This window comes from Anser brachyrhynchus, assembly GCF_964034855.1.
Source record: "Anser brachyrhynchus genome assembly, chromosome: Z".
NCBI lineage: Eukaryota > Metazoa > Chordata > Aves > Anseriformes > Anatidae > Anser > Anser brachyrhynchus.
Window position 1 is genome coordinate 39271347 of NC_137697.1, and position 18468 is coordinate 39289814.

At 41.8% G+C, this 18468-nt stretch overlaps 1 protein-coding gene and 1 long non-coding RNA gene across 3 annotated transcripts in view; one reads left to right on the forward strand and one right to left on the reverse strand.

Annotated features, from left to right (window-relative positions):
• Positions 1-3191: 3191 nt before the first annotated feature.
• On the reverse strand, positions 3192-5044 carry LOC308185691. The gene is made up of 3 exons (XR_013943640.1): positions 4758-5044; positions 3778-3879; positions 3192-3678 (listed from the first exon to the last, which is right to left on the reverse strand). It is a non-coding gene; the product is annotated as an uncharacterized lncRNA (long non-coding RNA).
• Positions 5045-5186: 142 nt separating this feature from the next.
• DAPK1 (death associated protein kinase 1) overlaps positions 5187-18468 on the forward strand; it is an 89693-nt gene continuing 76411 nt past the window's right edge. Inside the window, exons 1-3 of one of the 2 annotated variants that reach the window (XM_080574137.1) lie at positions 5556-5700; positions 11816-11884; positions 12527-12718. In XM_080574137.1, the coding sequence (XP_080430263.1) occupies positions 12603-12718 (116 nt within the window). In that variant the 5' untranslated portion in view covers positions 5556-5700; positions 11816-11884; positions 12527-12602. Of the gene's footprint in view, positions 5319-5545; positions 5701-11815; positions 11885-12526; positions 12719-18468 lie in introns of those variants that run through there. The other variant, XM_080574138.1, reaches the window with a different exon arrangement.

Below are 18468 nucleotides of genomic sequence, written 5' to 3' on the forward strand. Positions count from 1 at the left end.
GTTACATAAATTTACTTAAATTTATAATGTATTGATTTTTATTAAATTATTTTAAATTTTAATTAGAAATTGCTATTACTTTATTTTACATTTTATTTAAATTCCTGTAAATTTATTATTTGTCCTTATCCTTATTAACGTTTTTTCTTTTATATATAAGTACTATGAGTTTGTTTGTTTATTTATTTATTTTTGGCTTGTGACTGAGACAGTAGAGCCTTCCTTAGAAAAGGAAAAGAAGAAAAAGGCATAAAGGCAGGACAGCACATGCTACCTCATGCATATTGTGCAAGAAGCAAATATAAAGCCCATCATTTTATGATAGTGTTATCAAATATTATTAATTTTAAACGTGTATCACAACACCGAGATGTCAGCCAAGTTCAAGGTTCATTGCACAATGTACCGTACAAATTGGACCTTCAGTTTCCCTGTAGAATTCGTGAAGTAGTTTAAGGATTGCCAGGGACTTGCAGAAAAGGCTTTCTTGGTTTCTTCTTTCAAATGTAGGTTTTGAGTATTTTTTACTGACCGAGAAAAATTTACCAAATGTTACTACTTATTTGATTGGTTTTGTTTTCATAGGGAATCAATATCTTTGACCCCCAAATTAGAAAGCCAGAAATCCAAAGGACATTCTCATGCTACTTGAGAACAAATATTTAGTCTCATGGAATATGTAATCCTATACACAACATGAAGCTATATTATGCTATTGAAAGTAATATTTTAACTAAATGCGACCACAAATTATACATTTTACCTTACTGAAATTGCACGTTAAGAAATCTTTGTCAAAATGTTTTGATTTGGAGTAAACCTTCTTTTCAGATAGATACAGTTCTGGCAAAAAAAAAAAAAAAATTAATCATTTGCAGATTGTTTTCTATTAAACACACAATGACACAAAGACTAAATCTACATGGAAGGATAGTTGTAGAAAACCTAAGTCAAAGAGGTGCAATTTCTAGTTAGTTCTGATTGTGGTTAGTAGTTATTCTTTTGTCATTTGTCAGAGGCTTTCATAATCCTAATTCAGCTTCACGGAAAAACCCATCTACCATAGATGCGAGTCCTTGATTTTTTCATCAACTGCCTGATTTTTCCGGTGGGGAAGAGCTGTTGATGAAAGCATCATCACAGCAGGATCGGCATACAGCTTTTGGACAAAATGAACTCCAGCCCAGGACTCCATGTTCAGGCTTTAACTCAGGGAGATGCTGAAACACATGCATTTAAACCCTCGTCAGCTAATCTGCTATTCACTGCTCCAAGTCAGGTATTCAATTAATTGCCTTGCCAAGTAGCAGCTTCGTTGGGGGATGTACGTGATATGGGCCCCTTATGAATAAACACATGAATTAGCAGATCCTAGATTAGCTGTGACTCTCCTGGGAGATGGAACAAATTTCTTTGTATGAGGAACTGACAAACACCTAGAAAATATAGGAGGCACTTATCTTTCTGCAGTGCTCTTAGAGGAGTGATACTGATCATTTTCCATAATCTCATCTTCTTCGTGGCTTTCAAAACACAGCAATTAAATGGATGTTAACAGTTTTTAACAAAATTGTATTTTATTGACTGAAATGTTAAGGAATGATTATTCCAGCCTGCCAAATCTACACTGCACCACTTACATGAGTTTAGTTACAGTGCTAAAGGTATTGCCTTGTGAAGCTACAGATCTTGTCTTTGATGTCAGCAGCCTGTTTGTTTGTTTGTTTGTTTGTTTGTTTATTTATTTATTTATTGTAGAATCATAGAATCATTAATGTTGGAAAAGACCTCCAAAATCATCTGGTCCAACCATCCCCTTTCCTTGAACACCCCCAGGGAAGGTGACTCCACCGCCTCCCTGGGCAACCTGTTCCAATGCCCAACTTTCTGAGAAAAAAAAAAAAACTTCTAATTTACAACCTGAGAAATTTTCCTTTGTGCTGTGACATAAAAATGAATTGATGGTCTCAGTCTACTTTCTGAGGGACATGAAGCCTAACTACAGAAGTCACTGGCATACCTGGAGATCCTTTTGTAGCAGAAACGCTTTGGGTTTGTGGTGTATGAGGCATGTTTGTTCATTATTTCCCATGGCTATATTAAGAAGGAACAAAGGGAGTCGCCAGGTGGCTGTAAGGACCTTGAGGCTCCCTGTCTGTTGCTGTCTCGGGCGGATAGTTGAGAGAACTTTGTGTAAATACTATAACTGCAAAATTGATAACCCACCTGTCCTATCTGAAGACAAAACAGCATGACCGGCTACGGAGGGAAAACATCACGTACCAAGCGGAGGAAGACTACGGCCTTCATCCGTGCGACCACCAGAGGGACCAGAGACAACCCCCTAGCAACAGTCGATGCAGCCGCAGTAGCAGGATGGGGGGCTACGTAACCCCGGAAGAACTCGGTGATATAAGGACTGTGAAAAGGGATGGGGGGGTGCGGGCCGTTTGGAGGAGCATGGACTCCCAGGCCGCCCAGCGCTGTTTTGCTTGCTGATCGCTTACTCAATAAACTAATTCTTTCTGGCTAAAAGAGTAATTTATAACAGGGTTTACCAGAGCTGAGAGGCTCTTTAATGCTAATGTTCACCCTTCCATTCCCATGTCATCCCTGGTGTTACTGATGGATGCAGAATAGCAGGGGCTGTAGGTAGTGTGCTTTGTGAGAAATGAAATTAGCTTTGGAAAACCTATGAATCTGCAGAGAACATCACTTATCACCCAGGAAATTGGTTTTATAATTATGTCAGAAATAAACGATGATCTCTTAAAAAGAAAACAATATGCAAAAGAAATAATAGCCCACCTAAGTAATTTGTATTTTTTTACTGTAATTAGTGTCTTACATTATTAGGAAAGACATCTTACCTGGATGACAGAAACAGACCAGGCTCTAATCTTGAAAACATTTATCATACAGCAATACACTTAATATGCTCCCTTATCTGTAGAAATGTTGAAATGGGTGCGTAGATTCAGTTCAAAAGTGGCTGAAAGGTGCTATAAATCACTTGACCTGCAGAAATATTATAGCTTTCACTTCACCGAACATTGCTTGGAGATAGGGATGCTTTCTACAAGTTTGAATTCTTTGTAGTATTTATTGAGAGAAAGAACACTTGTTTTTCTACACCGCAAAATATATGTGAACCATTGACATATTAACCTGGTAGACACAATCCAGTCCTTCAAAAACACATTTATTGTTATTAGTCTCACACCTGATCCTCTTTCATACTGAAGTAATCGTACTGAAATCAGTATTACTCCTGATTTACAACACTGTATGCAAGGGGTTACTTTGTTACTTCTGTTATGTTACAACAAACAAAAAATATACATTAGCCTGAAATCACAGAACCATGAAATCAGGGAGGTTTTGCTATTAAGTTTATTGGGGTTGGATTTCATCCAATGTGCTATTTAACCTGAAAGCATAAACTGCTTTCACAATTGCTTAATTACTTTTGTCAGCAATTTAAAATTATTTTTTCCCATTTAGTACATGTGCAGTCCAATACCTCTCTCAAGGAAGTTCATCAGCATTTTGAAAGTACAGCAATTGGGCTGGCTTTCATCTGGATTAAGGGTTCCGAGACTGCAAGATGAATCCCACCAGGACCACACACACCCTTTCAAAGCAGTCTGTACCAAGCACAACCTGTTGAGTATTTCTCTAAAAAAACAGGAAAGTGGTGCTTCACATTACATGAAAACATCTCCTTTTGCACCTGTACCTACTACAGCACAAGCCTGCTGCCGTGGCTGTCCTTACTTGTGTGGAACGTGCCTCCTCCTGATGCATATGACACGGTGACTTGTGATGTTCCTGCCACAGCTGGACTCAAACTCGACTCTCTTTCCATAACTGAGAGACCTGAACAGAGAAACAGAATTCAGGGATCAGAGAACTAGAAGGGCAGGCAACAGGAGTAATATATAGTTGTTAAATGAAAGGAGAAAGATAAACATTGCAAGTAATTCATATTTTTTTCTGTTGATCCTGTGCATCTTGGTAGTTATCTCAAGAATAGTGTATTGATTCCAATGCATGCTTGCTTGAATCAATACTGAAATTTCAATCGCTTCAATTGAAGCAATTGAACTGTGTATTTGAGTAGTGCTTGTACTGAAGAATACATACAAGCTACCATGGGTGTTAGTCTTGTACGAGCCCACGACCACCACAAAAAATTCCCAGAAGGGAAAAACGTGAAGGTCAGTTGCCAAAAAATTCATTGGCTGGCTCCAGTGATTCTCCTCATTTTGATCAGAGGAAGAATCCCTGAAGCCAAAGTGAACTTCTGAACCATCACCAATTACTTGTTAAAAACCTTGAGCTGTGTTAAAAATGCAACATGTGGGAGTCATGACTTTGAAAACCTATTAGAGATAAATACACGGAAGATGGGTTGACGGCAAGGCAGAGCATCCTACTCCTGCATGTCTGGCAATAAATGAAGTAGTGGGGGCACACAGTTCTGGTTGTTCTTCCACCGGAGAAGTCACCACGCTGCCGACTCTGAGGACACCTTTATGTATCTCCGCATCCAGCGATCCGCTGAATCGCGCTCCCTTCATTTTATGGCTGACATCAATGGAGCCACAGGAATTTTTAACGCTCGCCCAAGGTCATGCTGTGACTCACTAAGAAAATTTCAGAGCTCCTGTAGCTCTGGTCCTGTACTTGGAGAAGGCCGGGCTCTCTCAAGTGCTAAATCGAGAAAGTGTAAAACCGCATGAACTTTTCCTCACCTTTGATGAGCAGTGCTCTGCCAGAGAGATCTGAGTTCAGATGGGAGTTAAAAGCTGTTCAGCAGCCCGGCATCACACGCTCTCTGGGGGCTGAGCGTGAACTGAGGGGAAAAATGAGCAAGTGTATATTTTATATGTATGCGTGTGTGTGTGTGCACATAAAGGTGAACAGCCGAGTTCCAGCTCGGCACAGGACTAAGGTGCTAGTACAACGTCTCCTCAGCAGGAAACACCACGGGCCAGCAGCAGACCCGAGGGGCGACGCCCCGCGGGCCCGAGCCGTGCCTCGCGGTGCCGCGGGACCCCGAGGGGCTGCGGCCTCGTAAAATGGCGGCGCCCCCTCGGGTCCGCTCCATGCCGGGCCGGGCCGGGCCGGGCCGGGCCGGGCCGTGCGGGGGAGCGGCGGGGGGCGGGGCGGTGGCGCCTTGCCACTGGCCGTGCGGCGGCGCCCCTGTGCGGTGCCTGTGCCGGGCGGCAGCGGCCCCGGCGCTGTCGCCGCCTTGAAGGGTGCTGAGCGGGACCGGCACCGGCAGCGGGGCAGGCACCGGGGGAAGGAGCGAGGTGAGAGGTCGCTGCCGCCGCTGCCGGGCGGGCAGCGGGGAGGCGGATCCCGGGATCCGCCCCGCCCTGCCTCGCCTCGCCTCGGCTCGCTGCAGGTCCGGTGCGGGGCCGCCCGGAGGTCCCGCGGCTCCGTGCGGGCGAAGGGGCGGGGGACGCGGGCGGCGGGGGCGGTGCGGCCGGGGGAGGTGCGGCCGGGGGCGGGCGTTCACCTCCGCGGTCGTCCTTAGGGCGCGGGGCGGCCCCGGCGGCTCTGGTGATGAGGACGCGGAGCAGAGGCTGAGGCTGAGGCTGGTGGCGGCGGCGGCGTGCGGGCGGCTACCATGACGGTGTTCAGGCAGGAGAACCTGGAGGAGCACTACGAGACGGGCGAGGACCTGGGCAGGTGGGTGCGGGCCGGGACAACTTCGCGTGGTGCCAGCGGCCGTCCCGGCGTGGCCCCGGGGGAGCCCGGGCGGAGGCTGCTGGCGGCGGGGCCTCCGCGCCCGGTACCGGCATTAAACCGTAAGAAAGCCCCCCCCCCAAAAAAAAATAATAATAATCTATAGTGTGTGCTTCTGCTTTAACGTATCGTTCTGGGTATGCTTTACATACATCTGGAATGACACGCTGTGCTGGACAGCTTACACTAATTCAATGGGTATTGTGTTAGGAAGGCACGTTACCGTGCTGAACCCCAGATTTCAGCTGTGTATGTTAAATATCTTACTTGGGCACGCAAAATTCTTCATTCCGCACCCTTTTTTTTTGGCAAGATCATGTAAAGTGTTCTAGAATCCAGTTTTAGGTTTCTGTAGTAATACAACTGTCACTATGCCTGTGGTTACAGGCATTGATACGTGATTTACTTCGTAAAATAAAGACAGAATTACAAATTGCCATTTTTGTTTTTCTTAGGGCTCTTCACAGAGAAGGCAGCATCAGCCTGCTAGTTAAGAAAGTGCCAAGGTTTATGTAACATCTCTTGTATGTATTTTAAAGAGAAAGTGTCAGCACAGTGCTTGGTCCCCAGTACCCCTGTATGAAATAGAATAATTTCCCTAAGGACAATTGCATAGGCAGCATTTAAAGGTACGGGGCTTTTTCCACACAGCCACGCTTGGGAAATAGCATGTTAGCTCCAGAACACAGCACTGAAGATGAGGAATTTCATTTTTGACATACAGGGAAGTGCAAACACTGAATGACGGTACATGGCTTACAAAAAAAAAAGGCTGAGGTTGTGTGCTTTTTATTCATTTTAACTGTATAACTTTGGCATGCAGTCTAAACCTATATATATTTTTAAAGAACTTAAATTAATTAGTTACACTCTAGTCTTGTTTTTTTTTTCCTTGGAAAAAAGTAAGCATAACTAAGAACTTAATCCATTTTTATTGGCTGTTGTGAGAAAATACCTATGGACAATAAAACATAACAAAGTGGCAGGGTGTTGCTTTAACATAAAAGGGCCAAAGATTTTACTTCAGCATCATTTTGGAAAAGACTGATTATTTCACTGCAAGTTGTTGCCATAAAATCAAAAGAGTAAGCAAATCTCAGCATAGTCGTTGAGTGGCTTAGTTCAGTGGTGCTTTTAACATATTTTTGAACTTAGGTTTCTCTGGCTGCTTGAAATACTCTTGTAAATCCCATTTCTTTCCATTCCTCCTTTCCCCCTTAGGTTTCTCACCTTTACATTTGCATATAAATGTACTTGCAAATGTCAAGCCTGAGGCTTAAAACTCAGGAAGCAAGTGAATATTAAAAACACCTTTGACTTTAAAATTTCTTGGGTTTATTTGGGAACCTGAATCTTGATTTAAGGCTTCAGCTAAGCTGTGATGAAAGGTTCCATTTTGCTAAATCAACCTATTTTCTCCCCTTATAATAGATGAATTCCTTTGTTTCCTTGTACTTAGCATCAGTCATGGAACAAACAAGGTGAATAAATGAACAGATAAGAGTTTTTTCACCAAAGGGTATTTGCATGAATGGATCCTGAAGTTCCTAGGACAACCTGCCTTTTGAGAAAGCTCAGTGAAGATGCAGTTACTTTGAAATTTTAATCTTCTGCACTGTTTTCCTTTGTAAAATATTTATATATCTGTATTACCTTATGATACGCCTGGCAGTAACTAGAATAAAAAGTAGATTTCCTATTCTAGCAAAAGTCACTTGAAGAAAATAAATGGATTGCGTAAATTAAATTTCTCAGTGAAACTAGTAAAGGAGGTTTAAAAATTGCTTACACAAAACCTGGGGATGTTTGAAACTAGGAGAAAGGACAATGAGCTGAAAAAAATGCACTTTCCGGTTTTATGATATTTCACAGTGCTGTTGCAGAAGAAGTAATAAACAGTAAAAATCTTTTGCCAAAGTGTTTTTGAGTGTTTTTCCATTCTTTGGTTTGTTTTGATTTATTCCCGTGGAAAATAGGAAAAAAGGTGTTATGAATACTTGTAGGATCATTTTTTTTTTTGGTCTTATCTGTACGTGATTTGTTCCGACACATTTCTGTTGTTGGGGTAGGTTTACCTCTTTTGTCATCTTAAGCTTTTTGTACCAAAAGTCTCAACACTTACAGATCAAATGTCATCTTTAGGATGAAACATATATGGAGACTGTGCTCTTAATCACTGTGCATGTTGTGTTATGTACTTCTTGTTTTGCGTCTGACAAATTTAGTGAAACATATCACTGCATTGTTCAGGTGTGCACTTTAATTACAGATGTGTTAACTAACCATCTAACCATGGCATTTCAAAGGGTGATGGAGATTCTGTTCCTGCTGGGGTAGAGATTATCATGAAACAGCAACAAATTTACAAAAGCTGTTCCGTTCATTTTAATTCTTTCTGCAGTTGCGAGCTGTGTGACTGTGCATTTTAAATACCCTGGTGCAGTGCCTTTACTTCAGTTTGCCCAAAAGACAGGAATTAAAGTACATCAGCATTGAAAACCTCACCATGGTGAACATAAAAGACCTTGAAACCAGATCAAACTAATGAAAATGATTTTTTTTTTTTTAACCCTTCTGTGGTTAGTCTTACCTGGGAGTTGTTATAGTACTATGAGAAAAGATGCATTGCTAAATTATAGGAAGAGGTACCCAGACGAGCGATTTAGTTCATGGTCTTAAACACCACCACCAGTCCTCTTTTTTTTTTTTCTTTAAACTTTCAAGTATTTTCTAAAAGAGCTGCAGATAGCCGAAGTAATGTTTTGCAGTTGAAGAATGGTATTTGCATTGCACTGTGGCTTGCTGTTTATTAATAGGAGATCCCTGTTGATGCAAAAAACAGGAAGAGGTATCTAGCAGTTTTAAACTCTGAGTTTATTTGGACCTGTTGTACTCACTAGGGATACACTTTCCACTGATGTTGAATTAAAAACTATGATGGATGTCAGCAGTTCTGGAAATCAGTGTGTTTCTGTTTGGTAGCTCACTGAACAGAGAAGTTACCAGGGTTAGCTTACTGCTTTTTACTCTTATCTAAGGTGTCTGTCTAATCTCTTTATCAGTTGCAATGGAAAATGCACAGGGTAACATGCTGAAGGTGCTGACGAGAAAATAGGCAGTTGTTCAAATGTATACTTACAAGCTGAAAAATGTTCCTTTACCTTTGAATCTTTGGTTAGAAGAGAAATCTTTTTTCTGGGTTGTATGAGATCTGATTTCTGTAGTAAGCAGTGAATACGTAGGCAGAATATATATATATTTTTGGTTATTCATCTATCAGTTTTCAGAAATGCTGCTTCTTAGAACTGCAAAGGCAGCATCTCATCTATCATACACCATAACTGTAACTGCATCTCACTGTGTTGGGAGGAAAGGAAAAACGTGGGACAAAGAAATGCTTGGATGACAGCTAGAATTTGACCTTCATGGTGCTTTTCAGGCTTGAGAGCCCAAACTAGTCATACTAACAAGCTGATGTGCAAAAATGGTGTACGTATTGTCAAGTTCCATTACAAGATCTACAGCATGTGAAATTCCTTTGAGGTGATACTTCCCTTCAGAATGGCTAAGTTAAAAACCCCTGGCAACTGTCTTTTCAATAATGTTGTAGTGTAGCATTTTTTCCATCTATTTATCAGATTAGGAAGTCCTACAAAGGGCTGGGGGGGAGGGAAGGAGCAGCGGGAAGGATGGCCTGGTATGGCTCAAAGTGTTATACCTTGGGTCAAAAATTTAACTGCACCACATGGAAACTTTCAATTTCTCTTTTGTTGGATAATCTTACTGTAACCTCAACTCAATGTGCTCCGTTAAAAAGGCATTTATTAACCTTCATTTTTGTACAGAGACAAAATGGACAAATACTGAAGATGCATGATGTGAAAACCACAGTAGCGCTGTTTCCTGAGTCCCTCATATAGGCTCTGCAATAAATAATGCAAGTGTGGAATTCACGGCTTCTGTAACTACGTGTATGCAATTTGCAGCAATACTTGGTGATTAATTACTGTGAACTGAGTGGGCGGTAGGAGTCTTTCAGGGGCAGGGACCTGGGAAGGAACCCTGAACATGTTGGCCACAGAGCCGCTCCTCAAGTGGGAAACCTGGCTGGTTGGCTGGCTGTGCTGTTCCTCTGGAGACCCAGAAGTGGTGTTCAGGTTACAGCAAAGAGCCCTTTCAGTGCTGTTTGTGAATCACAGAGATGTTGTATCAGCCTTGTCAGCTCTCAGAGGAGCACCTGGTAATTCTGCACTTGCTTTGAAGACACCAAGCGAAGCCAGTCCTGGCCCTGGTATTTGTTAGGGTTCTGGGGGGAACCTTTTTTTTCTTTTTTTTTTTTTTGGAAATGCATAATAAACTGCAAGCTGCTGATTGCATAGACTGCCACCGCACAGTACCACCAGTGACAGCTATTGCCTTTTAACATGCATTGAGCAGTGTTTCTGCCTGAAAAGCACAAGCTGCAGTTACTTTTTTGGTATAACTGCTTGATTCTTCTTAGTTTATTTCTCTGTCTGGAGGAGAAAAATGCCTGGTTTATAGGCCTTTTAAAACTGTGTGTAGTAAGAATATGGCTTGCTGATTATTGTGCCTTCATTTTAAATGCATAAACCTTTGTAAATTTAAACCCATCAGGAAGTAGATAAAGAACATTGGTCTTTGATTTCTCTTCTACCTAGGCTCAGTGAGGTGCAGTTGGCCCCAGAACTGGTGTGTTAGGCGTGTGCTTAAACTTTCATCAGTTCTTTCGGGGCTTTGCTGGTTTGTCCTTTTTGATGGATTTTTTTTTCCTTCCCCATTATCTGCCTTTACAGATGTTCAGGCGTGTCACTTCCTTTGCTAGAACTGTGTGTACTGAACAGAATTTGGCACGTTTGGCTTAGGAAGAGAGGCTGAGGCTGCATTTTCACGAGAGCAGTACGCCAGGCTCGGGCCGTGCTGACGGTGGCTGAAAGGAGTAGTATCACTTTCTCTGTCGCATGTTTCTGCATGTTTCTTTGATGCGGCGATGCTGTAAAAAGGGGGGAAAAAAACCACCTTATCTAATTTATGGCAGCAGTCCATGCTCAGATCAGGTGAAAGCCCTGTGAAGTCTCAGCCTACAAGGCCGTGTGATTGCCTCTATAAATCCTTCCTCGAGTTAAATACATAGGAAGGACAGAGATAAAGAACCGTGGTACAAAGGCAGAAGAACATAAGCTGGCAACCAGGAAGCGAAGCTGTAAATAAGGAGAGCGATGGAGACTACTGAAGTTGTGGAGTAACCGTGCCAAACAGTTGTTAAAATTGGTAACACATTCAAAGGCATATCAGTTTTAAGAGGAAATTACATATTTCCTGTTAGAACCACAGCTGGTCCTAATGACCAGGTGTCCTTCTGTTTTTGACTGGCTTCATTAATTCTGCAGTGAACCCACACAACTTGTTGGCGCAGTTTTATATTCAGGAGGAAAAAATGTCAGTTAAAGCAGTGGTTTACTAGTTTCTGTTTCCTGGGTGGTAGTGGCTTGTACAGGAGTCCTTTCTCAACTAAGACTGTCTTGAACTGCGTTTTGACCCTGCTGCAGGAAGATGGGTGTCCAAAAAACCTGAAAAGTATTCATCACCAGCTTAGTAGATCTTAACCACCACTGGCTTATGGCAGAGCTAGGTGGAAGCTGAAAGGAGGGTGGACAAAGAAAGCATAAGTCTAAAGATCCTGAAGCCCCAAATGTTTCCTTGCATATATCTTCATTATAAAATACATATTGGAGTAACATAAATAGTGTGAAACTTAGTGGAACAGGGTACAAAACCCTGTGCCAAGGATGAATTTTGCTCTGAAATCTCAGCACATGGGGCTGATACAGCAAGAGTGAAGCCGGCGTGTGTCAGTCAGCTACTGGGTGACATTCCTGTCATTTATAGCGCAGTTAGGGAAAAATCTCATATCAGATGGACTGTAGGAGTCCGTGTCGATCTATTTAATTGTGCAGTATGTGGCTGTGTCCTCCTTTACGTGTACTCTGCAGTTCTGATCACTGTGTTTCAAAGAGATTGTTGCTGTTCTATTTTAAAGTGAAGAAGAAAAGCTGGGATGGTGAAGCTGTGGGAAGAAGGCTTTTTTGAGAGCGGACTGAAGACTTTGGTATGTTTAACCTTGCACCATGAGGCTTGGAAGGGTGTGACTTTTATTTATTTTTTAAGTATGCTGGAAGAATGAAAAGTGAAGAAACTTTTGAACTTAAAAGTTATAAATTATATTTACACTTAAAATATTCACAGGTAAATGAGCAGGCTGGAAATTCAAGGGCTGCTGGCCCCCAGGAGAGTGATCTTTGTTTTTTTTCTTTGAAAGAAAGCTAAAAGAAGAGAGAACCTAAATTGTTTTAAGATTGAACTTTGTTAAATTAATGGAAGGTTTACCATGGCACTGTCCTGGGGAAGGAGGAGGCTGATAAAAATTTGGTCATTGTGGGTATCTTAAGACAGTTGTAAATCTCTCTTTCAAAGTTACTAGGCACATTATAGTTGACATTGAGGATGTTGACCTACTGTATTTAAAGTGTGTTGGCATTTTACTTACTTTTGTCATAGTACACATTGATGTCAGGGAGAATGATTTGTCAGAGGTGCTTTTCACCCAGAACAGTTCACATAGCTTAGGATTGCTATAAAGTGCCACACTGTTTTATGGTGTGTTTTGCAATCCGTGCAATGGTCTGCAGCGTTATGCTTTTTTTAATGTTTTAATCCCTTTCCCCTTATTCCCTCCTGATTACATAACCAGATGTGACAAATGACAACTGCTGCTTGAGGATGCAAGACTGCTGAGGAGGAAGCATCGCTACGCGGTTACCCAGACCATGTGCACACATTTTCCACCACCAGCACGGACCTTGCAGGGCAGTGGTATGCTGCTTTCGAAGAGAGCAATTCTCTCCCAGAATCGTCTGCCTGCAGATGCGAGGCTGTTTGTTTGGTAGGATGCTTAGAGCACGTTGCCTGTACTTAACTGAAAGAAAACTAGCTCTCACTGGGTGATCGCAGATGTAGGCGGGTATATCCACGGCTTGGAAGAGTTTGCAGTCAGTGTAAATTATAACTGTGCTTACAACCTGATTGACAGGTAAAGTTTTACTGAACTCATTGCTGAACTATTCAAGGGAATGAGCTATTGGAAAAGGGGGAAAAAAAAAAACACTCTGCTGTGGGTAGAATCGTGCTGTCTGCACATTTCTTGCTTCAACCAAATGCTAAGTCTGCCTTTAACTGGAGTGGTGTAGTATAAATACTTGATTTCCACAGTATCTTTATTAGAGAGCAATTAGTATTGTTAATAAGTTCTTGCCAGTTACCCGAGGAAGCCCTTCGTTCTGTCTGGTATGTGAATTGGCTTCTGGGCCTCTTGTCCCTTTCCTCAGTTTTATCTTAAATATAAGTAGTCCCTTGCTAAGGCTTGGGGTGTGGGGCAGCATGTGCCCCTGGAGGTGCTCAGTGAGGGTGCTTTGCTCACGAACATGCCTGTGTGGCTGGGGATCAGGAGAGCCTTTTTACTGCAGGTCACACAGTCTGTTGAAACTGTGGTATTTTGAAGTTGCTGCTTTTAGAGGAGAGAGAATAAAGGGTGTTCATTTTCTGGAGTCTGTGGTGACATTAACAGACCTGTGATTACAGGGAAGTGTGATAGTGCCTTTCTTCTATTCTTTGTCTGCTGAAATTTGTACTCTCGCTGACTTCTGCAGGGCTGTCTGCAGCTTAACAGGATTGGACTTCATCGCTGAGGTGGCCCCTCGCAGTCCTGTGTTTCTAAATGAGAAGAAGAAAGCCAGTGCTTAAAACTTAAAATTGTGAGATTCTGTGCTCAGTGGGGCACACGCCTTCATACAGCACTTACTTTGCCTAGTTATGTAGGTATCACTTGGTGCAGCTAACATTTATGTTGCTTGATTACATTGTATTTTGTTCTGGCACGGTTTACAGCTTAATTATTTTGCCAAGTTTAATGGAGATTTAGAGGTGTGGAGTTTTTTCTCCACAGAGGGGAATAATGTGGTGGGTATTTCACTTGGGCCTAACAAGTTCTTGGCCAAGAAGCCAGCACTTCCAGTAGCTCCATCAACAAAGCTGGTAGCTTATTACTTCCTAACAAAACCAAGTACGTGGAAGACTTGGTTGGAAGTAAATTTTACCTTTCTTTTGATACCTTTCTTTCATCGTGCTGACAGATTCCTTTGTTAAATGAAATAGGAGCCGAATGTCCCAATAAAGATAATAAATTGGCGTCTCTCGGATCACATCTGCACCTTGTCTCCCACGTTGGTTGTTTTCTATTCTGCAGGCATAGGCTTTGAGCGTTTTGTTATGGGAGCTAGGATGTTTTTGGTATATTATCTTCCTGGCAGTATTTCCTTAACTGCCTGAGCTGGGCCATCTGCACAGAGTTGCTGTTGATTCCCTGGGAAAGGAAAGCACGTCAGGGAACAGCTTAGTCCCTTATGTCTCAGTTTTTCTCATCGTTTTCTGTTTGAAAGGGCCTTCTGATGCTATTTACTAAGCATTCCTGCCTAAAAGAAGGATCGCCTTTTCCGCTTTTGTTGCTAGTTACAACGCTAACTGGGGAACAAACCATTCCAGATCGTATCTTACAGAGCTGGTCCATTTCTGGCCCCTTTTGTCCCCGCAGAAAGAAGCCTTTATGTTACCTTTTCTTCTGGGGAGGGCACGCTGCTGTCAGGTGGCTCGTGGTCGGTCAGCACTGCCGTGTAGCCAGACCAGCCTGACGGGAGGCCACAGAGGACGACCATCCCTGTCCCCATCCTTGCCCACTGGGCAAGCAGAGGTGCCAGCCTCTGATGAGGCACGATGAGCATTGGGGAGCACAGTCAGGGGAGCATGGGGCCAGAAAGGTGAGAGAGCCTCTGTATGCGTCGGGTGGCCCTGTGGAAGCACTGCGCTGGGAGGCAAGGCCTGGCTGCTGATTAGCCCTGTTAACGAGGGCCCCGGCTGCATGGCCCGGGTATGGTTTCCCATTGTGGCAGCTGTAGGGCAGCCAGACAAGCCTTCCTTTGCACCGAGGTCAGAGGGGGCAATTTGCAGTATATATTTTTTCTAAATGTTCTAAATTCCTAAGTGCTGCAGCTCATCTGTGAGAGTGAGCAGATGTAAATAAAGACTAAAGAGCTAGGGAAGCAGACAATTACTTGGCTGTAAATAGCAGCTCGTAAAACTGTAATATATACGGACAGTTACTAAGGCACTTGGTATGAGGTTTGAGTATGCGGCACAGACCATGCTTTGTTTGCAGTTTCAGTAATACCAGGTTTTGGTGTCTTCCTAAAAGCTTGTTTCAGTCAAGGATAAGCAATATGTTCACCACTGCAGATCTTCTTGAAACACATCAATGAAGGATGTGTTTATTGATTGTATTGCTTGGTGAGTTTCTTGTATATCTAGCTAGCATAAAATTAATAACTGAAGTGGGAGGACATGTGGGAAAGGAATTCGCAGGTGGCTTTGCGCTGTTTCACACGTCCCTGAATTAGAGATAATGAAGAAGTAAGTGTTAGAAACAAAAACTTCAGCAAGGTCGAGATAAATGAACTTGGCTGCAGTGTTAAAGATGAGCTTTGCACAGTGGCTGGTTGCTGGCTGGCTCAAGGTGCATGTCTGAGGGTCTCTAACCAATTGTATGACCGATTTGGGCGCATGGACAGCGCGTGGGGTTACAGGGAAAGTATATGTAGTAGAGAAAAAAGGGCAATAAAGGCCTTCTGTTCAAGAGCCATCAGGAGTCTGTGTCTTTCATCCCTTCAAGGACAGATTATTTTTTTCAAGCAAAAATAATTGTGACATCTTCTGTGGGGTATATAAGCTTTTGGTTCTGTGCTTTTTGTTCTCTGATAATGAAAGGTTAGTAAAACATTGGATCTTAAAGCAATTCTTCATGTTCAATGGCAAGTATTAAAATGTGCAGTCCATACCGTATCTGTAAACTGTATCATTTTGGGGGGAAAACAGATTTGTAAGCAGTTTGGGAGCTTTGCAGTCCATCTTCACTTCTGTTTGCAGTGATTACTTTATTTCTAGCAAGTGTTCGTTGAATGATCAACAACACCGTGTCATTGTAGTAAATCTTTTTTACAAAGATAATGAAAAAACATTTTCTTAAGTTAGCACCATTATCTAACAGGTGCTGCTGTGCTGCAAATGTCGCTGTGTGTTTGTGTTTTTTGTGTGTGGCCATTCAGTATAGATACCCTCCAGAGTCAAAATCTGCATAGATATACTTTCTAGGGACACCTTATTACTGTTCAGTAAGGTCATAAGTAATATGTCATAAAACAGGGAGGTTCAGAAATGGTGAAATAAAGGGAAGCTGCTCATTGCAATGAAGGAGTGAGTGGTATAACTGAGATCTGATAAGCATTATTGTTAGACCCTTCTTACCTGAGCGGCTGGACAAGCCCACACTTCAGACAAGCTTCAGAACCCTTTGCTATAGAAGAGAAGCAAAGCAGAAAACATAACCTTCTCTGTTTAAAAAATTGCATCAACAATATTCCTTTCTTAGCATCACCAATATCATGTTTCTGCTTGTATGCTTTAATATGCACCACAGAATCCTGGTTTAAGAATTCTTGAGCAACTTACGACTGAGCTCTTGTGTTTAATTCATAGCCAGGTATGTTTCAGATACATCCTTTAACATTTATCAAGGCTAATGTGAGTTAATGTTAATTTCTGAGCTGGTTTAAAATTTCATGAAAAGACCAGTCCTAAAGAACAATAGAAGCATTAAACTCTGGCATTAAGTACTGGCACAGTATATTATGTTCTTTATTTATATGGCTGTGTACTTAGGCATTGATCCTGTAAGTACTCGTACTTGCAAACTCCTTTTTATTACTGTAAATGACAGTAAGCATAGCGGTTTTTTATTAATATATTTTTTTAAAATCTCTGCATTTTGCATCTTCCCACCTTTTTTTCTGGCTTTTTCGTTTCCATTAGAGATGTAGCTATTACTTGAACTGTTCACAAGTGTGAGTACTCTTTTTTTCATATGATAAGATCGTTTCTGAAAAGGTTTTAGCAGATGTACATATATTCAGACCAAATGTATTCCAGCAAGCTCCAGCACAAGCATCATTATTATGAAATGGCAGGCGTCCAGCTGGCTTGGAAGTTGTACAGCCATACGTATTCCCCCAGCTTATACAGTAGATAGTGGTACATCTAGGCATGGACTTACATCGGTATTTTAAACCACCATATCTTTGAGTAGACTTCTAGCTGAAGCATTTTCTTGAGTCCTTGCTTGGGCATCTAAGATATAAGAATACCTAGCTCTTTCCATTCTGGAGTGTGGTAATCACTAAATAAAGTGCTTACGTTAAGGACTTCACATATGGCACCTTTTGTTTTGTGTTTACCACCCTCAAGCTTTAAAAGAATGATAAAGACAGTGTGATAAATGTGCTTGTGCTTACAAAGGCATATCCATCAACCTGATATGTTTTTTTTTTGTTTTGTTTTTTTTTTCCCCTGATAATGTTGCAACTGCTATTCCTGCCTATGCAACAATTGGATCAGAGAGCAGAAAAACTGCATCAGAGCACTTTCTCAGTCTCATATATAAAGTTTCAGTGACGTTGATAACTTGCATTACTTGTCTCGTCTGCAGGCACAGTGACAAGCATGCATGTCTGGTGTTATCCAGATTGTATGAGTGAATGCTGGATAGATAATATGAAAAAGAAGACGGAGTTGAATTGTTTATATGCACACAGGAAACACGGAAGGTTTTGTCTGCGCCTGTCTGGTGTATGCCTCGAACACACCTATTCTAACTGTAAAAAGCAGGAAAGAGTTTAGTCTTTAATTGGCTACTTTCAAACTTAAGTAGTTCAATGAGCTTCTTAGCAATCAGTAAAGTTTTCAGTACCTCTTTGTTTTGTATCTGCAGTAATTTATGAGTTTCCAACAGGGCAGAAGCATCAGACCTTCAGTAATGCTTCTTGCTCTTTCAGTGCACCTCCTCTTCCAAACATCTGCTGCCAGCGCAGACCCAGAGTACTTTATTCATTCACATTTGCATTCCAAAACCCAAATGTGAATAGAAAAAAAAAAATCTGACATCAGAATTTCTGCTCGTGGAAGGGAATCTGTTTTAAATACCAACGTCACAGAACTCCACAACACTATGCAATATCTCTTTGTTCTGATGAATAACAACAGCAAAAATGTACTTATTTACCTGCCTACTAAGCCACTTTAATCCATTGACAAAAGTATAATTTAGAATGATCAAGGCAGTACTTCTGAACAGACTGATGTAAAGGAGTTTCTTTTTGTTTCTTTGTGTAGCTTGGACCTTGGAAAACACTTTCTCTGTTTGTACACAGATGCCAGTTTTTCAGTGCCAAGAATGTTCCTTTTATGCACTAAAAAGTTCTAGCAACAGTGCAACTCCTCTTTCTGGCAAGGGCTTTGTGAGTGCTTGAGAGTTAAAGTAAATCTTTGTTCCTTTTCTACCTACTTTCCACCCTAACATGCTTTCTTTCCTTGACTTTCAGCTGCATTAAACTAATTTTAAAGAGCACGGCTTGACCTAATTGCTTAGTAGAGTATGATCATGGAGAAATCCCATATATTGTCCACCAACCCTGTGGTCATAATTTCTTTAAAGTCATGTGCTCTTTTGAAAGAATAAGACCACATTGATGGGAG